The 25,083-nt window shown below is 40.5% G+C and overlaps 1 protein-coding gene across 1 annotated transcript in view; it reads right to left on the bottom strand.

Moving 5' to 3' along the window:
• The window catches only part of sgsm2 (small G protein signaling modulator 2), a 230,214-nt gene that overhangs the window by 118,584 nt on the left and 86,547 nt on the right, over window positions 1-25,083 (bottom strand). Inside the window, exon 3 of the mRNA XM_083914451.1 lies at window positions 1,361-1,529. Coding sequence (XP_083770577.1) covers window positions 1,361-1,529 — 169 coding nt within the window. The remainder of the gene's footprint in view (window positions 1-1,360; window positions 1,530-25,083) is intronic.

Consider the following 25,083-nt stretch of genomic DNA (forward strand, 5'->3'; position numbering starts at 1 on the left):
ATCATGGTACACATTTGGTCATTGTATTCTGTGGTTTTACAACATTGCTGTGTTTTTTACAAATTATTTTGTTCAATTAATGCTTCCATACTTCTGTCACACATATTGTATATACATACTGTACATCTGGCGCATCTACTGACTTCCAATGTAGTGCCTGAAATCTGGTTTGGTAATTCCCTATATAGTGCACTATTTAATAAACATTATATATGGGATAGTGAGTGAGTGAATGAGGGAATGATTTTAAACACAACTCATGTCTCAAGTCCACGTATCTAGTACACGACCGTCATCTGTCCCAATTCAAACTTTACAGCGTAAAAGGCAATTTGCATGTCCCTATTGGTAAACTACCAACCTCGCTGACATTTTTTCCTCACCCAATATGCAAACTGTTATCGAGTTTTCTGTTTTATGTGCTTGGATTTTTTTCCCAAATCCCGCACTGTGCTTCCGTGTGAGCACAGTGTGGGGAGCGCTGTTTTTACACCCCCCCTCATGTGATGTACCCCCTTCATACCCTCTTTTGTAAAATAATTTCTCCACGGGGATGAATAAAGTTTGATTGATTGATTGATTGATTGACTAAGCTACTGTTGATCCAAAATGGAGAAAGAAGAGGTAATATGACACCAAACCATCTGAGAAGTAATGTGAGGAAGCATTTTGGATCAACACCATAGTCAGACGGTTTGCTGCCTTTATTAAAGACAACTGCGTTACAGTAATGTTAGCAGAGCAACTTATCTAGCAGGTGCTGCTAATGGCAACAATAATGCAGGATTACTAGCTTTTACTAGTTTGGTTATGTGCATTCTGCCTCAGTGGCATGGCTTACTGGGAAACTGTAAAAATAAGTGGAGCCATCATCAATGTTATAAATTACACCTGTTGTTTACCTACTGTGGCAAATCCAAATGTTTGCTGTGAAAGAGATCTATACATTTTCACAAAAACAGGATATATATTACAGGGAGACCTTATTAGACTGCAGGTGGTTCTGTCATTCTGTCCACCTCGTATAAAAACTGCTGTTGACAGTACATTTAGTGTAGTTGATGTTAATTAGTTTATGTTCTGGTGCATAATTAAAGCTAAACTATGAGTCTTATTATCTTCATCATAAATTGGGCTGTAATAGAGAAGAGTGTCTCTTCTGCTTTAATTAAGATGACAGATTCACTCAATTTGCACAAATTAAATTCTAATTGTGGTGTCAGGTATGGTCCAATCAGAACAAGATCAATTTAACTGATCAACAGCCTTTACTGAGCACTCCCTCGCTGTTCCATAGGGGCAGGTTTCAGTAGAAAGGAAAAACAAAGAGTAAGGGGAAGTAAAGATCTCTGTGACCAACCTCGTGAGATCAGCCTGCTGCTGGAGTTGCTCTTGCACCTTACGACAAACCTCACCAGCCGTGTCGTAGACTTTGCCGACTTTGGTGAAGAGGGCAGCGATCTTGTCACTGCGGAGGAAACCAGCTGCCCGTCGCTTGAGCAGGTGCCCAAGGCAGGCCTCGATGGCAGCTGGAGAGAGAGGAGGACAAGAGTTGGGAGCCGCACTATTGACAAGAGAGGTGAGCAGGGGAAAGAGTGGTAAACATGAGAGCAGCAGGTATGAGACATTAGTAGCTAAATGAAAAGATGGAGGACAATAGAAAAAATGAATCGTTCAGCTCTAAGGAAAAGGTATTATTGGGCCAGTGTGTATCACGTGATCCTGCAACACTGGGGGTGGCTACTCTGTGAAAACCACCCCACAGCCCAGAGCTGGTCCTGGGAGATTGGAGTGTGAATGATATACACTCACCGGCCACTTTATTAGATGCACCTGGTGCTTAATAAAGTGTCAGTGTGGTCTTCTGCTGCTGTTACCTATCTGCTAGAAAGTAGGTTGTGTTGTGTGTTCACAGATGCTCTTCTGCATTCCTCGGTTGTAACCAGTGGTTATTTGAGACCTCTGGCATCAACAAGGCATTTGCGCCCAAAGAACTGCCGCTCACTGGATATTTTTTCTTTTTGGGACCATTCTCTGTAAACCCTAGAGATGGTTGTGCGTGAAAATCCCAGTATATCAGCAGTTTCTGAAATACTCAGACCAGCCCATCTGACCCCAACAACCATGCCACGTTCAAAGTCACTTAAATCACCTGTCTTCCCCATTCTGATGCTCGGTTTGAACTGCAGCACACCGTCTTGACCATGTCTACATGCCTAAATGCATTGAGTTGCTGCCATGTGATTGGCTGATTCGAAATTTGTGTTAACAAGCAGTTTGACAGGTGCACCTAATAAAGTGGCCGGTGAGTGTATGTAAATTGTAAATCAATCGATTACTTTTACTTGCATTCCATTTGTATAGATCAAATAGCAATGGCATTGACTGAGGTTTAAACTCAAACAACTACTTGTAGAATATATGCTGTTCTTTTTCAGTTAAATACCTGTACCCATCAGGAATATATGCATTTCATCTGCAGTCTCAACTGCTTGATGCACAGAGTTCACACATGGAACACATGGTACTTGTATTAATCATCTAAATCATCTGACATGGTATCTCAAGGTACTGGACATACTGCGACGAACAGAAACATGACTTCCTAGTGCAGTAGCAAGAGTTATATGATACATGCCACTATATCAGTGAGGACTGGTGGGTTCAGTTAGCCTTTCTACACACAGATTATGCCAGGCAGACACACAGTAGACGATCCTGGTGGATGCATTAGAAACGATACAGGATGTACGCTCCGCAGACACGTTGTGTTGACACACGAGTTCCAGGAGAGTGGCTGCATGTGTCCAAAACAATGCATGCAACACTGTGGCTGCATGTCCAGTTCAAGTCTGCAACTGTCCACAGAATATGGAGAGCCTGTCTGAGCCTGGAGGGGTAAACTAGGGCTAAGTAGACTGCTTTTCTGTTAAAGGTTAATGATCACTTAACAAGGGTCGGCTATCGGTTAGAAAGAAAAGTAGAACTTATCATCCCTAGTTTTTAGATCTACAGTTCACTAGATCAGCACTGAAATGTGCTCATTCAGACATTTTTTTGCAAGTAACATTTTGGCCTGAGACTGACACCAAATGGAAGCTTGTGAAATATCCAAAAAGACAACGGTTCATCCTCTGTTGAGCATGAATGTGGAAAAATTTCCCATAACATTGTATGCAGATGTTTCTTAAAATAGTTATTGTTAATCACCAGTATAATCCTCTGAACCATATGTGTGGAGGTATTAGATCTGCAAATCAGTAGACAGACAATGCATGCAGTATGTGTAAATGGGTAATGTACTGTATATGCAAATGACCTGAGCATAAGAGTATAAAGAGACAGCATCCTCTGTATCTCTTCATTCCACCTCCAGGTTTTCTCAGGGTTTTGATAATCAACTGGTGTGTGGAGATAATGCCATTAGTGAACACTGTCCTCTGTCCTCTGTATCTCTTGTTCTAGAGGAGAGATGACGACTGCTTATTAAATTAGGAGCAGCACAGTCACCTGAAATTAGTTTTTTAGAAGTTAGGGAGAATTTCTGGCCACCTACAACACCTTTAAATATTTAGAGGGTTGGAGAAACCTGCTTGCAGCTGTTCTCTGAGCGCGCCCTTTACTCTGCTGGTACTTGTGTTGTCTATTCATTACAGATAAATATGATATCATATAAACATTGATGATTTGTGTGGAGGGAAATTGTTTTGGCAGTAGAGAAGTAGTAATGATAGAAAGAAGAAATGGTAGTGTATGTTGCTCCAAAACCTGTATGTAATAGGTAGGGGCGTGAGTGATCGATTCCTCGAGTAGTCCTCGTTTCAAATTAAAAATGCCACTCAAGTTTTTTTGTGAGTGCACGCAGCACCTCTTGCTTCTTTGCACTTGACCCGAGACACAAACAACTTCAATTTTTGGAACCACCTCTTCGCCTCACCATCAGAGAGAAGTTGTGTGACCAACATGACCTGGTTACAGTGCAAGGCCAGACGACACATAGGGGGGAAGCAGTGACACTCAGGGCCGCCACAAGGACAGATGCACTAGACACGCTCTTCTGGGAGGACTACTTTGAAAATATGGATGTCAACTAGCAAAAGTTTGTTTCAGTGAGCCATGCATTCGCCCTAAGAAAAACCCACTGGAGTGGGTGATGTCCGAGAGGCAGTAGAAAAAACTGAACATTGAGGCAAAGCAGCAGCTGCTGATACCTGCCACCTCTGTGCCAGAGGAGCACCTGTTCTCCACAGTGAAACACACAGAATGGGAATGAGGATATAATTACATTTTTGTAAGGAAACAGGACTGTTTTGATTGAGAATAAGCATTAAGTGTTGGGTAGGCTGTATTGCTGTGCATCATTATTCCTGTAGGGAGATTTGCTCATACAGTTGTTCACAAAGTCCTTTTGGGGATGCTCCTTTTATACCCAATCACCTGTTTCAAATGTACCTGTTCACCTGTGGAATGTTCCAAACTGGTGTTTTTGAGCATTCCTCAACTTTCCTAGTCTTTTGTTGCCCCTGTCCCAGCTTTTTTAGAATGTGTTGCATGTGTTCAAAATCAGTGGATATCTACAAAAAAAACAATTAAGTTTATCAGTTTGAACATTAAAATTATTGTATATGTAGTGTATTCAATTGGATATAGGTTGAAAAGGATTTGCAAATCATTGTATTCTGTTTTTATTTAAGTTTTACACAATGTTGAGATGTGACAAAATATGAGTCTTTCAGGTGCTGGTAGCTTACAGTGGAGATCAAAATTAGACAACAAGTTATTAATACTTGATTTATTCTGAAACAATTTTTATTTTATTTTTCAAAATTAGATAGAATATATGAAGAGCTCTTTTCCAAAACGAGATAAAAGCCAAATTTAAAAAAAATGAGTTTGTCATGCCACTTTGCTGTATACAGAACCTTTTCACTGCTTCATCAGTGTTTCATGCCAAATCTCTATATTTCCTTGTTTAAAATGGTCTCAAGATGCAGTTCCTTTCCAAACCACGACCAGCGCCAAACCTATTTTTAGCCTAAATGCGATACGTCCTCTCGACCAATCAGAATTCAGTGAGCGTTCTATGCGATCCAACATGGCGGCGCTCTGAAGCGGGAGAGTTTTTTGTTTCGTCCGTCCGTTCAACATGTTCAGACTGAGCCAATAAACCATTTTGACAAGATAAATTGAATATTAACCAAATGTGTGGGTCTGGGTAAAAAATGTCATTTTACTGAAAACTATTAAAACGGATTTATAGCGTTTTGGAAAAGAGCTCCTCATATATAAACTGCTATACTAGCATGTTTTTTAAATCAGTCACTTCAACAAAACCTTTATTTTGTGAAAAAAACAGTAAGCTAAATTAGAACCATTGTATCTGAAGAGAAGATTTAAACAATGTTTTCTTCAGGCTATAGGATTAATAATAGCAATTACATCTTGCAAAGTAACCAGGAGAGCTGCCAGATAAATAAGGTGTCCAACACTTAAGTCAATTGTCACAAGGTGCAAGATTACATTACAATATATTTCACAAAATAAAAAATTGATATATATGTAGGACCTCATGAGGAAGTGCTGTTTAAGGAGTTTTTGTGTCTGGTTGTCTGCTCAGCGTCACAGGAAGACAACGGTAGATAAGACATTTGTATACTTGTTTCAATAGGAGATAAAATGTGTTTCACAACCTCAAACCCTCCTAGGGTAATAAAAAAAACAGAACTCCAGGATGAAGGACCCCTTTTAACCTAAATCAACGTCAAATCTGACCACAATTTGAACCGGAGGACAGTCTCTGTTGGGAGACAGAGGGACTTTCAGTAATAAAATCTACACAACAGAACTTTGTGTAGAAGTTTGGAAAACAGTTAAAGTTCGATGTTTCATCGCAACTGGCTGTTCAAAGACATTCTTGCAAGTGTCTAACAGTATATGCATTATTTGTATCTTGTTGTGATTATGTTTATGTGGTTTCAGAAGTGCAAAGTCTCTGTCTAATTCCTGAAATATTTAATGTTTTAATAATAGGCCAGTCACTCAGTATCTGTATCTGTTAAAACTGTCTGCCTGGTTAAATTGGATATCAGAAAGCTTTATAATGGAAAATCAACCAAAGATAGTTTAATCTCAGAATTAGAATTCCGGCTTAAAAAGCAGTTGATTCGCTCAGAGCCAAAGGGGTGGGTTATACCTCAGACCCCCCCCCCCCTCTTTTCCTTCAACTGTGAGATATAGGAACAGACAGAGGTGTCCTTAACTCTCTCACTCTGCAACTTTCTTCTGCACCTCTGCACCTCTTCGCACCTCTGACCCCCTCTGTTGCTTCACCTCCTGCACTTATCTCTTCTCCCCTCTTCGTTCCCTTTGTTCTTTTGTCTAACTTTGTTAACCCAAGGATAGCAAGAGACGTTGTTTTCTTACTTAAGTATTTTCGTTTATTAATCTATTTTTACCGCGCAACTTTATAAGTTTCTACGACACGTTTTTATTTTTCCTAAGTATAGTAAAACCCCTCGTGCCGTCTTTTCCCTTTTGTCCGGTCGACAAATTGCATCAAACTCTAGTTCAGAACCGGTCAGAACATTTTTGTCAACCCAAAAACAACCTCCAGAGGCAAACCACCTGAAAAGCCGGGATGGGAGCAGACGAGCCTGCCGATCCAACCGCGCAGCTGACCCAGTCTACAGAACCAGAACTAAGGTCCGAATCTGGTCTTAAGCTTTTTATATCCACATTTAACCCTTTTCACTTGTCTATTCAGTGTTGCACTATCCTGTATTCTCCTTGTTAGGTAGTCAAATAAATGTTTATAACCTTACATCGTTATGAGAGTCTTCCGTTCTGTACAGAAAGTGTTGGTCCCTGATAAGGCTGTGGTACGAATTAACGCGTTCAAGACGAGACTGATCAAATTTAACAATCAATTACTTTAAATTACTAACAGGTATTAAACCTTAACCAAAGTTTAATAAACATCCTGTCTTAATTTGGTGTGGTGCCCTTCTTCGAGGTAAAATAAATCCTAATAAGTCGTGTTAATTCATAATTAATTCAGCGACTAATATATTTTAGCCATAATAAAAGTAGGCTTAATCTCCTACATATACAAAATTATATTTTTGTTGAAGTGCCTCGGTTATTTATAAAAACATGCTTGTCCAGCACTGGTATAGCGACAGCTAATAATCTATCAAATTATGAACAATAAAAAATAACGAATTGGACCAGAAAAGCATTATTCTTCCCACACTGGCATCTCTCGTCGATATAAGTTATCAGCTGTTGGCTTAAGTAAACTGCGTATGTTTGGCTAACTTATTTAAGTTCAGCTAAGCTGACAGTCCAGGTTTTATATTAGAACAACTCATAATCAAATTAAAGAAACTATTCCATACAAGGGACCAAGGCAAGGTAAATTATTAACATTTCAAAGATGACTTTAGATTGGTTGCCACATAAGCAACCAAGTGAGCAAAAAATGTTAAGTGTTGTGTTATGTGTAATGTTAGATTATAAGACATTCATAAGAACTTAAAAGAAACCCATTATTATGCATGTCAGTTAACTATGCACTTAGTAAAAGTTCACTATGCTTTTTGCAGCTACCTGATCTGAAGCGTGAACAATACCTCGTTACGGTTAATAAATCCTCTATTTTGCACGTTGTTTAAAATATTTTTTTTATTTATAGTTAACGGTTCATGATGTTATTAACATTTACAGTATATAGTCTTATTAACACAACAATGTAAATAGGCGTATTATAAGGACTTAGAAGGCCCTTATCTACCTACAAGGACCTAAATATGGAGTATTAAAACATTTTTATACTTAAAAAAATATATAAAAATTGTGTGTGTGTGTGGGGGGGGGGGGGCAATAAACATCATAAATATAGTTACGGCATGCCATGGCAGCTCACATTAGCTGGCTGTTATAGCAATTCAACACACTTTCTAGTTTAGGAATTTTCAAGGTGCAGAGCATGAAATAACCTGCTTACTTTTTTAAGTGACTGAGAAATGATATCCATGATAATAATTAACTTCAAGATTCAAGATTCAAGATTCAAGATTCCTCGACCAGCCACCTAGTCAGTGTTTTAGTCCGCAGAGCGTCAACGTAATAACTCGGCAAGTTGCCATAGAGATGTCTTTGATGGGTCCCAGCCAGGGTCAACAACCAACAGGTGTCCAAGAAGAAAGGGAGGGAGGAAGTAATGAGAGCGTCTCACTGCAGCATTCTTCTGGAGAAGTTGTTCCAGCAGCGGCCATGGCCAGGGCCTCTATGAGGTTGGGTATGAAATGCAGATTAGATTATGATCGTTTTGGTTAGGGCGAGCAGTCGCATTTCAGTAGATACGATTTACTCTGATTGTCCATCCTGGTCTCCAATTTGATCCATACGCCTCTGCAAAGCTGACAACTTCTCCATGATCTTTTCTATTCGGGGTTCAATAACCACCGTGTGCAATGACAGCTCGATCCCATTGGTTCCCAGGTTACGGTGTACAAATATTACACCGTAATAAATTTAAATAATTTATTAAAATATTTCTGATTCTGATTCTGTAAAGTCACTGTCAAAGTGTTCACAAATTTATCCAAGGTGGCATCCAAATAGCGGTTAATAGCAGCACTCTGGGGGAATGAAGGGTGTTAGATGTAGCAGAAGACAGAAGTGGCCCAGAGAAATGCATCGTCTCATATGCAGAAAATGAGAGCAAAATGCATATAAACAGTCTCTTTCTAGCTGAGGCCCATCTATTAGCTGTCTCCCTCCCTCTGGAATTGCTGCATTAATGCTCAGCCATAATGAGCTCGTTAGGGCTGATGGTAGAAGCAACATTGTAACATGATTATTCAAGCAAATATTAAATCGGCCTTGAGCATTTCAATGTATGTGGTTTAATAACTTTTAATAATATGCTGACTTATTGGTGTACAAATTCAATAAAGGATCTCTGAAAAAGTACTGCATTCATGCAAATGGGTCTCTATCAGTGGTGATTGCTCTAAGACTGCAAAATGTCACCAAAAATAAAAAGAAGAAAATAAAGTGGTGAAAAATGTACTGCTGTGTGTACATTTTATTAACTAAATAAGCGCTAAAAAGCCTTCATCTTTTGTTCAGTATCAGCTACTTATCATAGGTAGCCGGCACAACTTCCTTCTAATTCATCCACAGCGCTTTACGCAGTCGGACGCTCAGCTTCTACTGACTTCAATGGGAAAGCGTAGTTTGCAGCCAAACTAGACGGTCATTGGATAAATGCTGGGCTTTGTTCCGCCCATCGGACGCTATGGGACAGTGGGCTGGCCTGGACGTTCGGCTTCTGCATGATGATTGGATAAGCTGTCTGAGGCAGAATCCTTTTTTGATGGACAGCTAAATGAGCGAATCAGTGATCTTGAAAAATAAACATCCAGCTGAGTTTTTCATTCCGTTGGTCTGAACTGATCCGGAGACTTTACCGATCCCCAGCAACTTTGTCTTTGTTAAAAACGACTAGTGTTGTGTTTGGCGACTCTGTTCTGTCCCTCTGCAGTTTCTTTCCTCAATGAGCAGCGGCAGCTGCGGAGCTTCTCCCTCCGTCATGATCACTCACACTCACACTCACAGGCGGTCACACTTCACAGTAGCCTGGCGCAGCAGCTCCAGCTGGGCCAAGGCCGTTTAAGCAGCCTAGCTCTGCTGCCATTGAGAGGACACTGGTCAAGTCCCTGGAAAAGACGCCTAGTTGGTACAACAAGGTCACAGATCATATTCTTGGAAAGGAACTAAGGGAAGAATTTACATATAAACAAACAGGCCGGAAAAATGAGCTTCCCCTCCTTAAAATACCAGCAGCCGCCACTAGTCTCTATGTAAACCTAAAGCAACCACAGAGAACATCTTCATTAATCTTTTCTGCAGAATGAATTCATATCAGCTCTGAGCTTCTGCGGCTGTCTGCTTTTTTTTGGATATTACAGTATAATATAATGATCAACAATAACATGATTCTCTGTGATGCTGGGGAAAACTAGTGCTTTATGAGTGCAATAGTCTGCTTTTATTGCTGCTCTTGGAGCCTTGGAGAGAGTGCTGAGAGGCTTGAGGTTTTTAGCTCTGAAAGCTCTTTTTACAGTACCTTCATTCTGGCATATTAACATGTCAGCCTAAGGTGAAGTATTGTTGGTATCCAATAATACTTGGGGGATAGTAAGGATTAGCAGATTTAAAGTTTGAGCTTAAGTGGAGGTTTACAGGGAGCATGTAATAGTCTTGAAGGAAACATTTTATGCACGATGGTGTCTGTGGAAACACAAAAACACAAAAATCAAGCAGAGGATGCGAGCAGCTCTCCTATGGGAGAGGCCGTACCCCGCTCCTCTGGTTCTGCTGCCTTTCCTCATGACCAGCCTGCTAAATTCCCGTTAAGGTGTCTGTGGCTCTGATTAATCATTAGATCCTTTCTATTATGTGCATAAATGCCTTCATATTGGGATTGAGGAAAAAACATGGAGAAATACTCTACCTGGGACCACAAGAACAGAGGGACAGTTATTCCCAGCACTGATACACGCTCACAATACAGAATTTGCCCTATACCTACAGTTTCTGCTCCACCAATCTTCCACTTTCCATGTCCCCACTTCTTTGCTAATACCTCATGAAATGCAGACGTATGCTTGGGCAGCATTGTTTTTTTCCCCCGTATAGTTTATGACTATCTTTGCTCCAAAACTATAGTCAATTGACTGAGGAGAACTTGGCTAAGCCCCTCCCTACAATGACCACTGTCCAATCCTACATTAGCAACCATAACTAGGCATAGTAGGACAGCATTTTTTTTTAATACAATTTTTTGGCAGTTTTCAAGCCTTTATTATATAGAACAGACAGGAAATGAGTCTCTCTCACCCCTCTTTACATGGCGCGACTGCTCTAACCACTGTGCCACCAGCCGCCCCAGGAGGACAGCATGTTAAGGACTACCTTAAAGCAGCAGGTATGAGAAGTTATGATCAGGGGATGCTACTAAATGTGCATTAGCATGTTGGATGTGTTTTAGTGGAGCAACAACAACACACCACACATCATCTTATAAAGTTACCAGCCTACCTGGTCAGTCAGTACCATCTAAATACACTTCTGATCAAAGAATACTGAACACTTTCTTTTTTTTTGCTTCATGTGGCTGTGGAGTGGTGACAAAATATTAGTTTTGGCCATTGTTGTAACTTAACCATACGTTGTCCAATCTTCACCAACTCTCTCATGTGTCACAAGAGTCATGGCCTGACCACACTTCCATCTCAATATTGACTCACAGTGATGGCACCCCATTGTGGGATCTATATTTCATGTATGGAAACATAAGGCATGTTTTGTGCATGGTGCATAATGGTATGGCGGCCATTTTGTGCTTCTCACCATACAACAGGAACTCACTTCTAATTTCAACATACTTTGTCTAAACTGCACCAAATTCCCCGGGCATAATAAAAGTCCAGTTCTGAGAACAATGACATGCCAATAGTGACCAACAGCCACAGCGCCTCTTACTGGCAAACGGAAGTCAGCCTAATATGACAACCTTCATCCGATATACATCAAATTTTCAATGCGTGTTCTACACTTGATGCAGAGCAACACAAGGTGTGTTTGGTACGTGCTCTCTAGAGCTACACAGTGGATGCAGGAAATGCTGCAAAATTTGCAGTAGATGTCCTGTGGCCCAACACCATCTGCACTGTGTCAATACAAATAGTCCTCTATTTTATATATGTTTTGTACAGTTTGGATGATTGTGCTTTAAAGCATTTGTGCTGAAAGAAAATAAGTGGCAGGTGGATCTGGAGCTACACTGAGATCATTAGCATATCTTATGAAGCTCATTAGGCAGCTCTGGTTGTCTCCCTTCCACTCTGTATCTGTCTGTCTGACAAACTATCTCAGGTTTACTGTGTATGCCATTGTCAGTGTCTCAGACTGTCACCTTTCTCAACATGCCTCATCCTCTATGACAAAGTATCTGTCTGCTGTCTAATGCACCACTGCAGATAGCCTTTGTGTACATCAGATGTGACAATGTATAGCAGAAAAAACGTTAGGCTTTCATAATCCCATACGATCTCTCCCAAAAGTAACTGGAACAAACTGGCTACACTTACTGTACATGCAGCAAGAACAAGACTAGACAAGCAACAAGATGCCAGATGCCATGTGAATTTAACTTCAAAACAATTTATTGGCAGATTTTTATTTACCTTAACCTGACATTTCAATTCAACCTCTTAAACCCAACCATGTAGTTTTGTTGCCTAAACCTAACCAAGTACTCTTGCTTTCTAAACCTAACCGAGCAGTTTTAATGTCTTAACCCAACTGAGTAGTATTGTTGCCTAAACCTAATCAAGTAGTTTTGATGCCAAAACCTAACAAGTATTTTTACCGCCTAAACCTTGCCATGTAGTTTTAATGTCTAACTCTGACCAAGTAGTATTGTTACCTCAACTAACAGTTTTGTTTCCTTAACTTAACCATGTAGATTTGATGTCTGAACCTAACCATGTGGTTTTTATGCCTAAAACTAACCATGTAGTTTTGATGTCTAAACCTAACCGTGTAGTTTTGTTGGCTTATACTAACAAAGTACTTTTGTTGCCTAAACCTAACCAAGTAGTGTTGATGTCTAAACCTAACCATGTGGTTTTGTTGCCTAATACTAACAGGGTAGTTTGTTGCCTAAACCTAACCAAATAGATTTGATGCCTAAACCTAACCATGTGGCTTTGATGCCTAAAACTAACCAGGTAGTTTTGTTGATTAAATCTAACCAATTAATGTGAATGCCTAAACCTAACAAAATAGATTTGTTGCCTTAACTTAACCATGTAGATTTGATGCCTGAACCTTACCATGTGGTTTTGATGCCTAAAACTAACCATGTAGTTTTGATGTTTAAACCTAACCATGTAGTTGTGTTGCCTAATACTAACCAAGTAGTTTTGATGCCTAAACCTAACCAAGTAGTGTTGATGTCTAAACCGAACCATGTAGTTTTGTTGCCTTATACTAACCAGGTAGTTTTGTTGCCTAAAACTAACCAATTAATGTGAATGCCTAAATCTAACAAAATAGATTTGTTGCCTAAAACTAACCATGTAGTTTTGTTGCCTAATACTAACCAAGTAGTTTTGTTGCCTAATACTAACCAAGTAGTTTTGTTGCCTAAACCCAAGCAAGTAGTTTTGTTGCCTAAAACTAACCAAGTAGTTTTGATGCCTAATAATTAACAAGTATTTTTACGGCCTAAACCTTGCCATGTAGTTTTAATGTCTAAATCTGACCAAGTAGTATTGTTACCTTAACTAACAGTTTTGTTGCCTTAACTTAACCATGTAGATTTGATGCCTGAACCTAACCATTTAGTTTTGTTGCCTAATACTAAACAAGTACCTTTGTTGCCTAATACTAACCATGTAGTTTTGTTGCCTAATACTAACCAAGTACTTTTTTTGCCTAATAGTAACCAAGTAGATTTGTTGACTTAACCTAACCACACCATGTAGTTTTGATGCCCAAACCTAACCATTTAGTTTTATTGCCTAAACCTAACCAGGTAATGCTAATGCCTAGACCTAACCAAGTAGTTTTGTTGCCCAAACCTAACCAAGTAGTTTGCCTGCCTAGACCTAACCACATAGTTTTGTTGCCGAAACCTAACTTAGTAGTTTGTTACCTCAAACTAACCAAGTAGTTTTGTTGCCTTAACTTAACCAATTAGATGTGTTGCCTAAACCTAACCAAGTAGGTTTGTTGCCTAAACCTAACCAAGTAATTTTGATGCCTAAAACTAACCAAGTAGTTTTGTTGCCTAAAGCTAACCAAGTAATGTGAATGCCTAAACCTAACCAAGTAGTTTTGTTGTCCAAACTTAACCAAGTAATTTTGTTGCCTACACATAACCAAATAGCCCAGACCTAACCAAATAATTAGATTGCTTAAACCTACCAAGTCATTTTGGTTCCTAAACCTAAGCAAGTAATTTTTTTTTTTGCGTGAACCTAATCACGTAGTTGCTCTGCCTATACCCAACCATGTAATTTTGTTTCCTAAACCTTACCAAGTTGTTTTGTTGCCTCAACCTAACCAAGATTTATTGTCTTAATCTAACCAAGTGGTTTGGCTGCCTAAACCTAATCAAATAGTTTTGTTGCCTACACCCTACCTAACCAAGTGGTTTGGCACGTAGTTGACCTACCTAAACCTAACCATGTAGTTTTGTTTCCTAAAGCTTACCAAGTTGTGTTGCCTTAACTTAACCAGGTAGATTTGATGCCTGGAATAACCATGTGGCTTTGATTCCTAAACCTAACCATATAGTTTTGTTGCCTAATATAACCAAGTAGTTCAGTTGCCTAAACCTAGCCGTATAGATTTTATGCATAAACCTAACCATGTGGTTTAGATGCCTAAACCTAACCGAGTAATGTTAATGCCTAAACCTATCCAAGTAGTTTTGATGCCTAAACCTAACAAAGTACTTTTGTTGCCAAAAACTAACGATGTACTTTTGTTGCCTATTATCAACCATGTACTTCTGTTGCCTTGACCTAACCACGTAGTTTTGATGCCCAAAACTAACCAAGTAGTTTTGATTCATAAACCTAACAAAGCAGTTTTGCGACCTAAACCTAACCAAGTAGTTTTGTTGCCTTAACCTAACCAAGCAGTTTTGTTGCCTTAACTTAACCAAGTAGATGTGTTGCCTAAACCTAACAAAGTAGGTTTGTTGCCTAAACCTAACCATGTAGTTCTGATGCCTAAAACTAACCAAGTAGTTTTGTTGCCTAAAGCTAACCAAGTAATGTGAATGTCTAAACCTAACCAAGTAGTTTTGTTGTCTAAACTTAACCAAGTACTTTTATTGCCTTAACAGAACCAAGTAATTGTATTGCCTAAACATAACCAAATAGTTTGAATGCCTAGACCTAACCAAATAATTCGATTGCTTAAACCTACCAAGTCATTTTGTTTCCTATACCTCACCATGTAGTTTTGTTTCCTAAACCTAACCAAGTAGATTTATTGTCTTAATCTAACCAAGTGGTTAGGCTGCCTAAACCTTATCAAGTAGTTTTGTTGCCTACACCTAACCTAACCAAGTGGTTTGGCTGCCTAAACCACTTTTTGTCCTGCAGCCGTTTCATCAAATCATGCCTCAGGTTGACATGATGTACCAACTGCTGCAGAAGAGGGACATTGACATGGTGTTCGTCAAACGTGCCCTGCAGAACTTCACCAGCAGTGTTCAGTGCTCAATATAGTAATATAATAGTAATAATGCACATGTTCATTACTACATTTTTGCATGTTGCGATGGCAATAATGTATAGAACTTCAAAAGTAATGAACCAATTTAATCATATGCATTTGTGTGCATGAGTAAGTTAAGCACGTCCAGAAATAGTGATATTTTAGTCAGCCATTTCCAAAAGTAATGCTAAACAGACTGTTTTTTTAAAGACAGGAATTGTTGATCATGACAATGCCATACTGTCTCATTCATATTCTAACACTTTTGATCCGTCTCCCTTCAGGGACCAAAGCTCCTCACAACAGCAGCAGCAAGAAGCACCAGGTACCACAAGATCAAGGAGAGCCTTAGGAGAACAAGAGAAGCAGAGGCTGTCAAAAGAGGTATCTACATTCACTACTGACCAATTATGTAGGCATACTCAAGTATTGGAACCAAGTGATATAAAATCACATCCTCTGTTTTTACACAGTTAGATTCAATAATGGATAATAATGAATATTTTTTTACTCACCCATTACTTATCCATTATGCTCACAAGGATACAGTATGTAGTATGCATGAAAAACAAAATGCATACTTTGGAACTTTTGGACAGTAGATACAGTAGATCCCATTCATGCCAACAATCCTGCGCCATGCCAAAGACAGATTCTCTTTCACCTTTAACCTTGTGAGTGCCGTGCTGCTAGAGGGAGAGCTGTTTGACCGGCATCTGAAATCATTCCCTGAAGAGACTCTGAATACCACTGTGAGGGCGTACCCCATGCTACACAAGGAGAGGCTCAGGACTGAACTTTCTCTCATCTATGAAAATCCAAACTTCAGTGGCTACTGTGGTGCATTGGCTCTGTACCAGGTTCTACAGAGCTATAACCTCCAGGAAACCTTCTCTGAGACTGGGGCGTTGTTGAACATCCTCATAACCACTCCAATGACAACAAACCTTCTCTGAGACTGTGGGGCTGTTGAACTTCCTCATAACCACTCCAATGCCATCAAACCTTCTCTGAGACTGTGGCGCTGTTGAACATCCTTATAACCACTACAATGACAACAGTTAAAGCTGAAAGGTGTTTCTCCACCTTAGAGAGATTTCTCCTACTACAGTTTTTGAAGGAGCCAGAGATGTATGAGAAAAAATTTACTTTTAACCATAGCGCCCCCTGCTAGTAACAGGAAATGACATGTTTTATACTTTGATGTCATCGTCCTAACTGGTTCATTACATCCTCCTCAAAAGCTCTGATAAGAGCCTTAAGAAGTGGATGATGCTTTATTATTAACATGGGACGATGACGTTTTAACGGCACAGCTGTGGCACGGCAAATTTCGATGAAACGCCATGACAAAAGACACTGCTGAAACTGCACACCAGGTGTTTAGATATTTTCCAATTTCCAAACTTAACATGTTTGATAAGACACCCGTCCTAAACACGTATGTAGGACAATTTTGAATAATTGTCATAGCGCCCCTTACTGGCAATAGGAAGTTACATTTTATATATTTTGATGTTCCTTTTCTAGCCGGTTGAACACATCCAATCCTGTCAGCACATACTTAAGACCTTCATGATGCTTGATCATGTAGCTTTTGGCTTTTCATCAAATTCTGTTGTTGGGCGACCATCCTTCGCCCTGAAACAGGAAGTGGGTTGTAACTTCAACATACATTGTCCAATATGCCCCGAATTTCTCATGATTCATAACAATCCAGGCCTGAACACATCTGCATCTCAATATTTAGTCATAAGCATAGCGCCCCCTACTAGCAACAGGAAAAATGACAAATATCAACCGATTTACATGAAACTTACATTGTGGGTTCCACACCTGATGTAGGGAAACATGATGCATGTTTTGTGTATGTTGGGTAATGGCATGGCATCCATTTTGTTCTGCGCGCTATAAACAGGAAGTCGCTCTAACTCTAGCATGAATTGTCCAAACTGCAACACATTTCCCAGAGATGATTAAAGTCGAGGCCTGAGGACAAGTACATGCCAATTTCGACTGACAGTCACAGCACAATCTACTGGCAACAGGAAATCACACTTATATGAAAAAACTGAATCAGATTTACATGAAATTCGCCATATCGAAAGTCACCTCCCCGACATACACTGGGTGTGAGGGCCTACTACTTTTGTGTTTGCTTTCATCTCTGGAAGTGTGTCTCCATCTGTCTTTGTCTTTCCTTGTCTCTCTCTGTCCATCTGTCTTTCTGTCTTTTCTCTCATTTCTCTCTCTCTCTCCTTTTCTTCCTCCCAAACTGATCAAGACAGATGTCCGTCCTCCATAGAGCTGGGTCTGTCCAACGTTCCTGCCTGTTATAGGGAAGGTTTCCGTTGCTACTGTACTCAAGGGAGAATTGTTGGGTCTATGTAAATCAGTGTGTGGTCTTTACCTACTCTGTAAAGTTTCCTGAGATAACTTTTGTTATGATTTAGCACTCTTCCTCTCCTGAAAAAGGAGATGTAATTCCCTGAAATTTAAAATTCAAACGTATCCCGGGCAAGCTACACCAGCAAATAAATGTGAAATGTCGAGCTCAGAGTGGATTGTCAGTACAGAGAGAAAACATACTGCAATCATAGCTATCAGCCACTGACAGTTACAAGCTAACAGACTAACAAACCGAAACTCAATGAGAAGGGAAGCGTAGAAGTATTTCCAGACCCTTTTTTTACCCCCTATGCGGGAAAACCATGTTAAACAAACTATTAATCATAGCAGAATAGTTTTAACATATAAAACATGCCCGGAGAGGGACTAAGCCTCAAGACTATCCCGACATTAAAGGACCCAGAGGCCATCATAAATGAATCTTCTTAACTTAATCATTTTCTCACACAACACCCTTCAATTTAATACACACAGGGATCTGGAGGGGAAAATATAGAAGCCTTTGAATCCTGTATGACGCCAAATAGAATAATGAATCCTGCTTACAATACAAACAACTATGTTAATATTAAAGCTGATCGAAGCAACCTTTTATATCAGTGGCCTTGGCTCCAAACTCCAGTGAGAGGAGAAATAAAAATGTGAATCTTATATCCAAAAATCCTGTGAGGTGAAAGCAATCAGACATGGAGAGCAGGCTCATATCTATCATCCTAGTTTCTATTGTAATTACATCTCTTAATCTTAGTGCAGATTTCCCATAAGTTTTCACACCATAAATCTATTTAGACAAAATGTGGGCATATTAATTAAGGGGGGCTGGGCTGCTCTTTGTTGCTGCATTTCCCTCTTTGTGATATGTTTAATAAATACCAAGTGTGGCTTTAATTAACAGTATTTACCTGAGTCATAAGATGTGTCAGTGATTCCTCTTAATAGCAGCTTTAAAATGGGGACAACTTCCAATAGCCAGTGGCTGCTATTTATCAACCAGGGATGATGAAAATCCTTCTGTTGGGAAGCTGATGTGTCATTTATTTCTCCCGTATCGAGTTAAAGAAAGACTCGCTGCAATGAGCAATCCAGCAATGAGGTTTAAAAATGTCAAACACTGATATTTGCTTTTTGAAGCTGAGTAGCAAGACAAAGAAAGAGTGTTGACAGTGTCAGGCAGGTAGCACTCTCCGGTATCTGCACCAGGCGTGGATGAAGTGTGAGTTTTGGCAAAGCCGTGAGGAGGATCAGGGTCTTCTGAATTAGCTCGGGTAGCTTTAGTGCAAATTGACTCTTTCTAGGTTTCTGCCTCTCACGCCTTTTTCTGCTCTCTTGCGTTTGATGGGAGGGTGTTGGGAGGGAAACGGAGGAAGGGAGCAGAGATGGTCAAGGGTTCAGCCAGGTTGGCATGGTGACCAATCTGCATCTGCCTTCGGTTGCCTTTGAAAATTAACTGCTGTGTTTGGACATTAACTGTTATGTTCATCCATAGCAGCAACTATTTAGCTTCGCCTTTCTGCACTGTGATGTGTTGCAACCTTTGCTGTTTGAGTTGGAGCTGCGATAGAAGCTCTTCAGAGCGAGAGATGCAGTGTCTGCTATGACTAAGACTTTAGTCCTTGAGCCCTAGTAGCATGATACAGCAGGTATAGGAGGGATCAGGGCAGGGCTTACTAAAATGTAATTATAACTGAGGTGAGTCAGAATGGAAATAGAGGTGCAAGGAACACAGGAGAAGAAAAAAGTCTAGCCGGATGTAAAATGGAGGAAGAGGAATGGAGACACTGGCAGAAACACCTTCGCTGATGTCCGTGATAAAGGTTCAGAGCTAAGCAGTGTATTCACTGGGCTCAGTAAAACTCCTTTATAACAGTTAAGTAAGATCTATGAAAGAAGATTTCTACCAGCAAAAAATAAAAAAATAAAAAATAAAAATCGCCATAGGGACTTCCGGTTTGACTGAGATTAGACACGTTGAGTCTCGTTCCCACAACTTTAGATAATTTCACGTTACAGGAACCCGAAAATCACAACAAAGAGTAATATTCGTCTCGTTTGACGGATACACCACCGAACTATGACTGTAAAAGACCAGGGGGGAAGGTTAGCTCAGTCGACCTCAAAGCCTCCATTTCAACGCTCGAAGCAAAGCTGGTCCACGTCCCCAGCACAGTGTCCGACAAAACACTCAGAAGATAGGCCCCCTTCAAGGTAAATGCAAATTTATAAGACAGCGCCTGCCAACGCTGGAGGCCTCCTGTGCCACACTAACAGAGAGCAACGCTTAACTGCTGGCTAAAGTAAGGGACCTGGAGTCCAGGAGCCGGCGGAATAATATCCAAGTCATCGGCATATTTGAATCAGTGGAGGGACAGCCTTCTCCGCAGAGCTGTTAATGGAGGTTTTCGGCGAAGGCTTCCTGGAATCATCGGCAGAACGTGACAGGGCTCCCTGCACGCTATCCGAGAAGCCGAAGCCAGGGCAGAGAGCATGGCCATGGTCATCGTCAGGCTGCACAGGTACCAGGTGAAGGAGAAAATCATACACAAAGCCAGTGCCAGGAGAGGCAAGCTACAGTACAGAGGTTACAACGCTAGAAATACTAGGGGTGATGTCGGAGCATTACAACCTGGGCTTCAAACCCGCGTTGCTATACCCTGCCAGGCTTGTCATCATAATGAAGGATGGAGGGAGGAAGAGACTCTCTTCGGTCACTGAGGCTAAAGGCATCATAACATCAACCCAGCGGAAGAGACCTGATTACCGCGGGAGGCTATTGATTTCACCGCTGTGACAGCGCCTTGGCCTCTGACCTAATTTTCGTTTGGTTGCCTGGGATCTGGAGAGTGGCTCATCAGGAGAGATGGCTAACACCTGAGTGTGTGTGTGAGTGCTCACCTATATAAATGGGTGTCTGAGCATTCACTCTCTCTCTCTTCTTTGAGTTGCTGGTTTGTTTGAGCTGGGGTTATTTAGCTTTTTGTTTTCTTATACATATACACACTACCCACACACTACAAACATTAGTGATGAACTGACTAACATAGTTACTTTAATTTATTTAAATAAATTTATGTTTACAACTTTAAAAGTCATGTGTGGTCTCCATATTTTGTCATACCTTTGAGCCAGGTCGTGACAAAATGAGGCGGTGTAAAACAACAGATTTTGTAGTATAGTGGTTTTTGTGCTACTTTTGGGGTGGCGTGACCGTAGTGTTTTGTTAGCTGGGGGAGTTTAAACCTAATCCAAATGTTTGGGCTCATTGTTCTGAGGTAAGCAGCTAGTGATACATTGTTTGGTGTGATATTATTTGGACTGGTGTTCTCCTTTATTAGTCATAGCAGCAGGCTCGGTTAGAGAGTTTGTTGCGGGGGGTGTTTTCTAGTGTGGCGGGGAAGGTGGTTAGAGCAATTGTCTCGGGATCACTTCCAGGGCTTTTTGGGGAGTCGCTGTTTTATAAAGTTGCTGTCCAATGTCACTGGGTTACAGTGAGTAAATACCCACCACCGGTACCTGTCCGAAGAATGGGGATGCGTTTAGTTGGCTAGTTCATTTTACTAGTCAGTTTAGGATGGGGAGACTCTAGTTTTTGTTTTGTCCACTTGGTGCTTAATGTAAAGTTTAGTAGAAGTTACCTCAGTTTGCTTACCTAGGTTGCTAGATTTGGTTAGTGCATATGGCTGACATTGTGGGAGACTTTATTCGGTACCCCTCTGAGGAGTTGCTGGAGCAATGTACCAAGGAGCAGTTGATAAAGATTGCTCAGCATTACTCTGTGAAAGTTGAGCCCAAACAAACAAAGGAAAACCTGAAGAGTATTATCAAGGCCAACCTGCAAGAGGGTGGTGTGCTGATGGATGGGGGAGGTGAGAGTGGTGTTAATACTTCTATGACTGCGTTAACATTTGAAGAGGAGAAAGAATTGTTGCTTTTGAAATTGGATCATGAAAAGGAATTGAAAAAAATGACATAAAAAGGAAGAAATGAAATTGGATTTGGAACTGCAAAAATTGACATTAATCAAGGAGGGTAAAATACCTGCATCTGCTTTAAATGTGGAAACCACTGGTTCACGTTTTGATGTTGCCAGTAATTTAAGGTTGTTGCCAAAGTTTAATGAAAATGATGTAGAAACTTTTTGTTTGTTAGTGTGTTTTTTTCCGGTAAAGCACACGAAGCCTACTCTGCGTTATCTGCAGAGGTCTGTAAAGACTACAATATGGTAAAATCAGCTGTCTTAAAGGCTAATGAGTTAGTTCCTGAAGCCTATTGCCAACGCTTTAGGAATTGGCGAAAGACTGGGAAACAAACGTATGTGGAATTTGCACGGAATTTACACTCACATTTTAATCGTTGGTGCTCCTCATCTGGTGTGAAAATATTAGACAAACTGTGATCTAGTTTTTCTAGAACAGCTTAAACAGTCTGTGCCTGATTACATCGCCACAATGAACACAAAGCAGATTCTTTGTCCCCAAAGCTAGAACAACGGCCTAATGGGAAAAGTGATTCAAATGGGTGTAATTATTGCCATCTAAAAGGGTCATTGGAACAAAGAATGTACGAATGTGATATAAGATAATGGCGGCCACTATGTCGTAGTTAAGGGCACACTTCAGAATACACCAGTGGTCTAAATGGTATATGCGCCCACCTGGGATGATGATTTTTTACAAAGCTATTTGCAAAAATCCCAAATGTGGACAGTCACTGATTTATCATGGTTGGGGACTTCAATCTGGTGCAGGATGTGACTCGACTGAAATCCCCATGGCAAAAGCTTTCTCTTTTTTTCCCATGTACACTTAACACCTCCGCGACTGTGTGGATGCATGTGAATATCACCCAATAGTCACTTCTTACCATGCTCCTAACAAAGTTGACATTAGTTTTCCACAAGATACAATTGCACATTCACCATGGAGGTTCAGCTATCATTTACTGTCGTAATTTTTACTGATAGTAATTTTAAAGATTTTGTTGCAACCCAAATCCGCTCTTACATTGACTTTTATGACACCCCTGATGTCAGCAGTGGCACTCAGGTGGGAAGCGCTTAAAGCTACTATTTGGGGACAAGTGATATCCTATGTTTCTAAAATGAGAAGGGCTGAATGGGCTAGGCTGGTGGAAATTGCAGAGGAACTGTTGAGTCTCGATAAAACTTACTCCACCCTTCCATCCCCTCCCTCTATAATAAACAGCTACTACTACATTCGGAGCACGGCCTCTTAATGACACACGTAGTGGAGAGACAACTGTGACTATCCAAACAAATCTTTTTTTAAGCAGGTAGATAAGGCAGGGAGTCTTGGCATAGCAGGCCCGTGCAGCTAGTGCTTCCATACTGATCTCTAAGATTCAACTACCAGACGGAAGCCACACTTCTGATCCAGTTTTCTGAGTTTTACATCTCACTATATACTTCTGAATGCAACCCAATTACTGCAGCAACCCCTAATCCCTTAGACTGTTTAATATACCCTCAGATTGATATTAATATTGCTAGGAAACTTGGAAGACCCATCTCTCTGTTGGAGGTGCATGAAGCATTCAGTTTGGTTTTACAGTCGAGTTTTTTAAGGCATACTTGATGCTATTAGCTCCCATCCCCCTGAGAATGTTCAATGACTCCTTTACTGAAGGCAGACTGTCAGCGACCTTGTACGAGGCATCTATTTCATTGCCCCTGAAAAAAGACAGGGATCCTACCTCATGTGGCAGCTACAGACCAGTCTCACTTTTAAACGTAGATTATAAGATTCTTGCTATGGTCCTAATCCTCCCGTCCAAAGTGTGATGTCGTCGATAATTTCACTAGACCAGACAGGCTTCACATTAAGGAGACACCCATTCTTCAACACCAGAAGGCTGCTCAACATAATTTTCTCACCTGGATCGGACACTCCTGAGGTCGTGGTGGTGCTAGACGCAGAGAAAGCCTTTGACTGGGTGGAGTGGGGCTTTCTATTTTTCATTTCGGAGAAATTTGGCTTTGATTCTAATTTTGTCTGTTCAGCATATTATCCTCTCAAACTAGGGACCAGGCAGAGCTGTCCACTCACATCCTTGTTGTTCAACATAGCCATCGAGCCATTAGCCATCTGGCTTAGAAACCAGAATGAGTTTGAAGGCATTACTCTAGTCTAGTCCACAAACTTTCCTTATATACTGATGACCTTTTTCTTGTTTATTTCAAACCCCACATCCTCCCTTCCCCCAGTTTGATCAATTCTAGATTAGTTTGGGCACCTATCGGGGTATAAATTGAATATTCAGTAAAGTGAGTTATTTTTTGTCAACAACTTGGCGAGATCACTTACACAATCCATATTTCCCTTTAAAACAGCTGACGAGGGGTTCAAATATTTGGGGGTGTTTATCACAAGCTCCTACCTTTTTCAAAAGAACTTACTGCCGCTATTAGATCTTATTAAGATGGTAATTTTACCAAAGTTTCTGTATCTGTATAAACTGTATCCCAGTTTGTCTTGGTAAATAATTTTTCGCTAATCTACAGTAGACCAACAACTTAAAGCCTTTATTTGGCAGAATAAACCAGCCTGTATAAAAAAACATTTCCTCCAGCTCCCTAAACCTGAAGGGGGAATACCACTCCCTAATTTCCGCAACTACTTCCTGCACCATTAAAGCCACTGGAAACCCAAATCCACAATATCCTTCTAAATATGTAATTTAGGAGTGTATGCACATACATTAAGCATATCAAAATTAATAAAAATTAGTTTAAATACAAATTTGAAATACTTTCGGTTCAGTTTCTTTAACTGTCCTGGTTTTGGATTTGAAGTGGGCGTGGTCATATTCAGAAAAAATGACGTCATATTATGTGACATCATTTGTCTTATATAAGCTCTATGCTCGTGCTTCTTTTCAGAGTGAACCCAACGTTCACTCTAACCCCGCGCAACTTTTGAAAGTATAGCTTGCTATATATTGCCTATATTTGATCCATCTACCTTGCTATCATCAGCTATCTATTCATCTATAGTTAGTTGTCTACCTATCTATTTATTTTTATATTCATAAATCCTTAGTGTTCTAGCTAGCTGTTATCTATCTAACAGATATCTAGCGCCACCGCATCATGCCTGTGTGTGTGTTTGTGTGTGTGCGCGTGCGTGTCCGTGTGCATGTTCTTGTGTGTGGGTGTTGTCCCTGGGTGCACAAACACCGGTCAAGAAAACAATGGGTCCTCCTTTCAACGCAGAGGAGCAGCAACTCCTCACGGATGGCTGAACTTCTCACCCTCTCTCTAAGGGCGCACTCACACTGTCCTTCCGCACCGGGCCAAAACCGTTTTTTCGGCTAAAGCCTAGTGCGTTTGAGCAGTGTGAGTGCACCCGC

Source organism: Echiichthys vipera (genome assembly GCF_963691815.1).
Source record: "Echiichthys vipera genome assembly, chromosome: 5".
NCBI lineage: Eukaryota > Metazoa > Chordata > Actinopteri > Perciformes > Trachinidae > Echiichthys > Echiichthys vipera.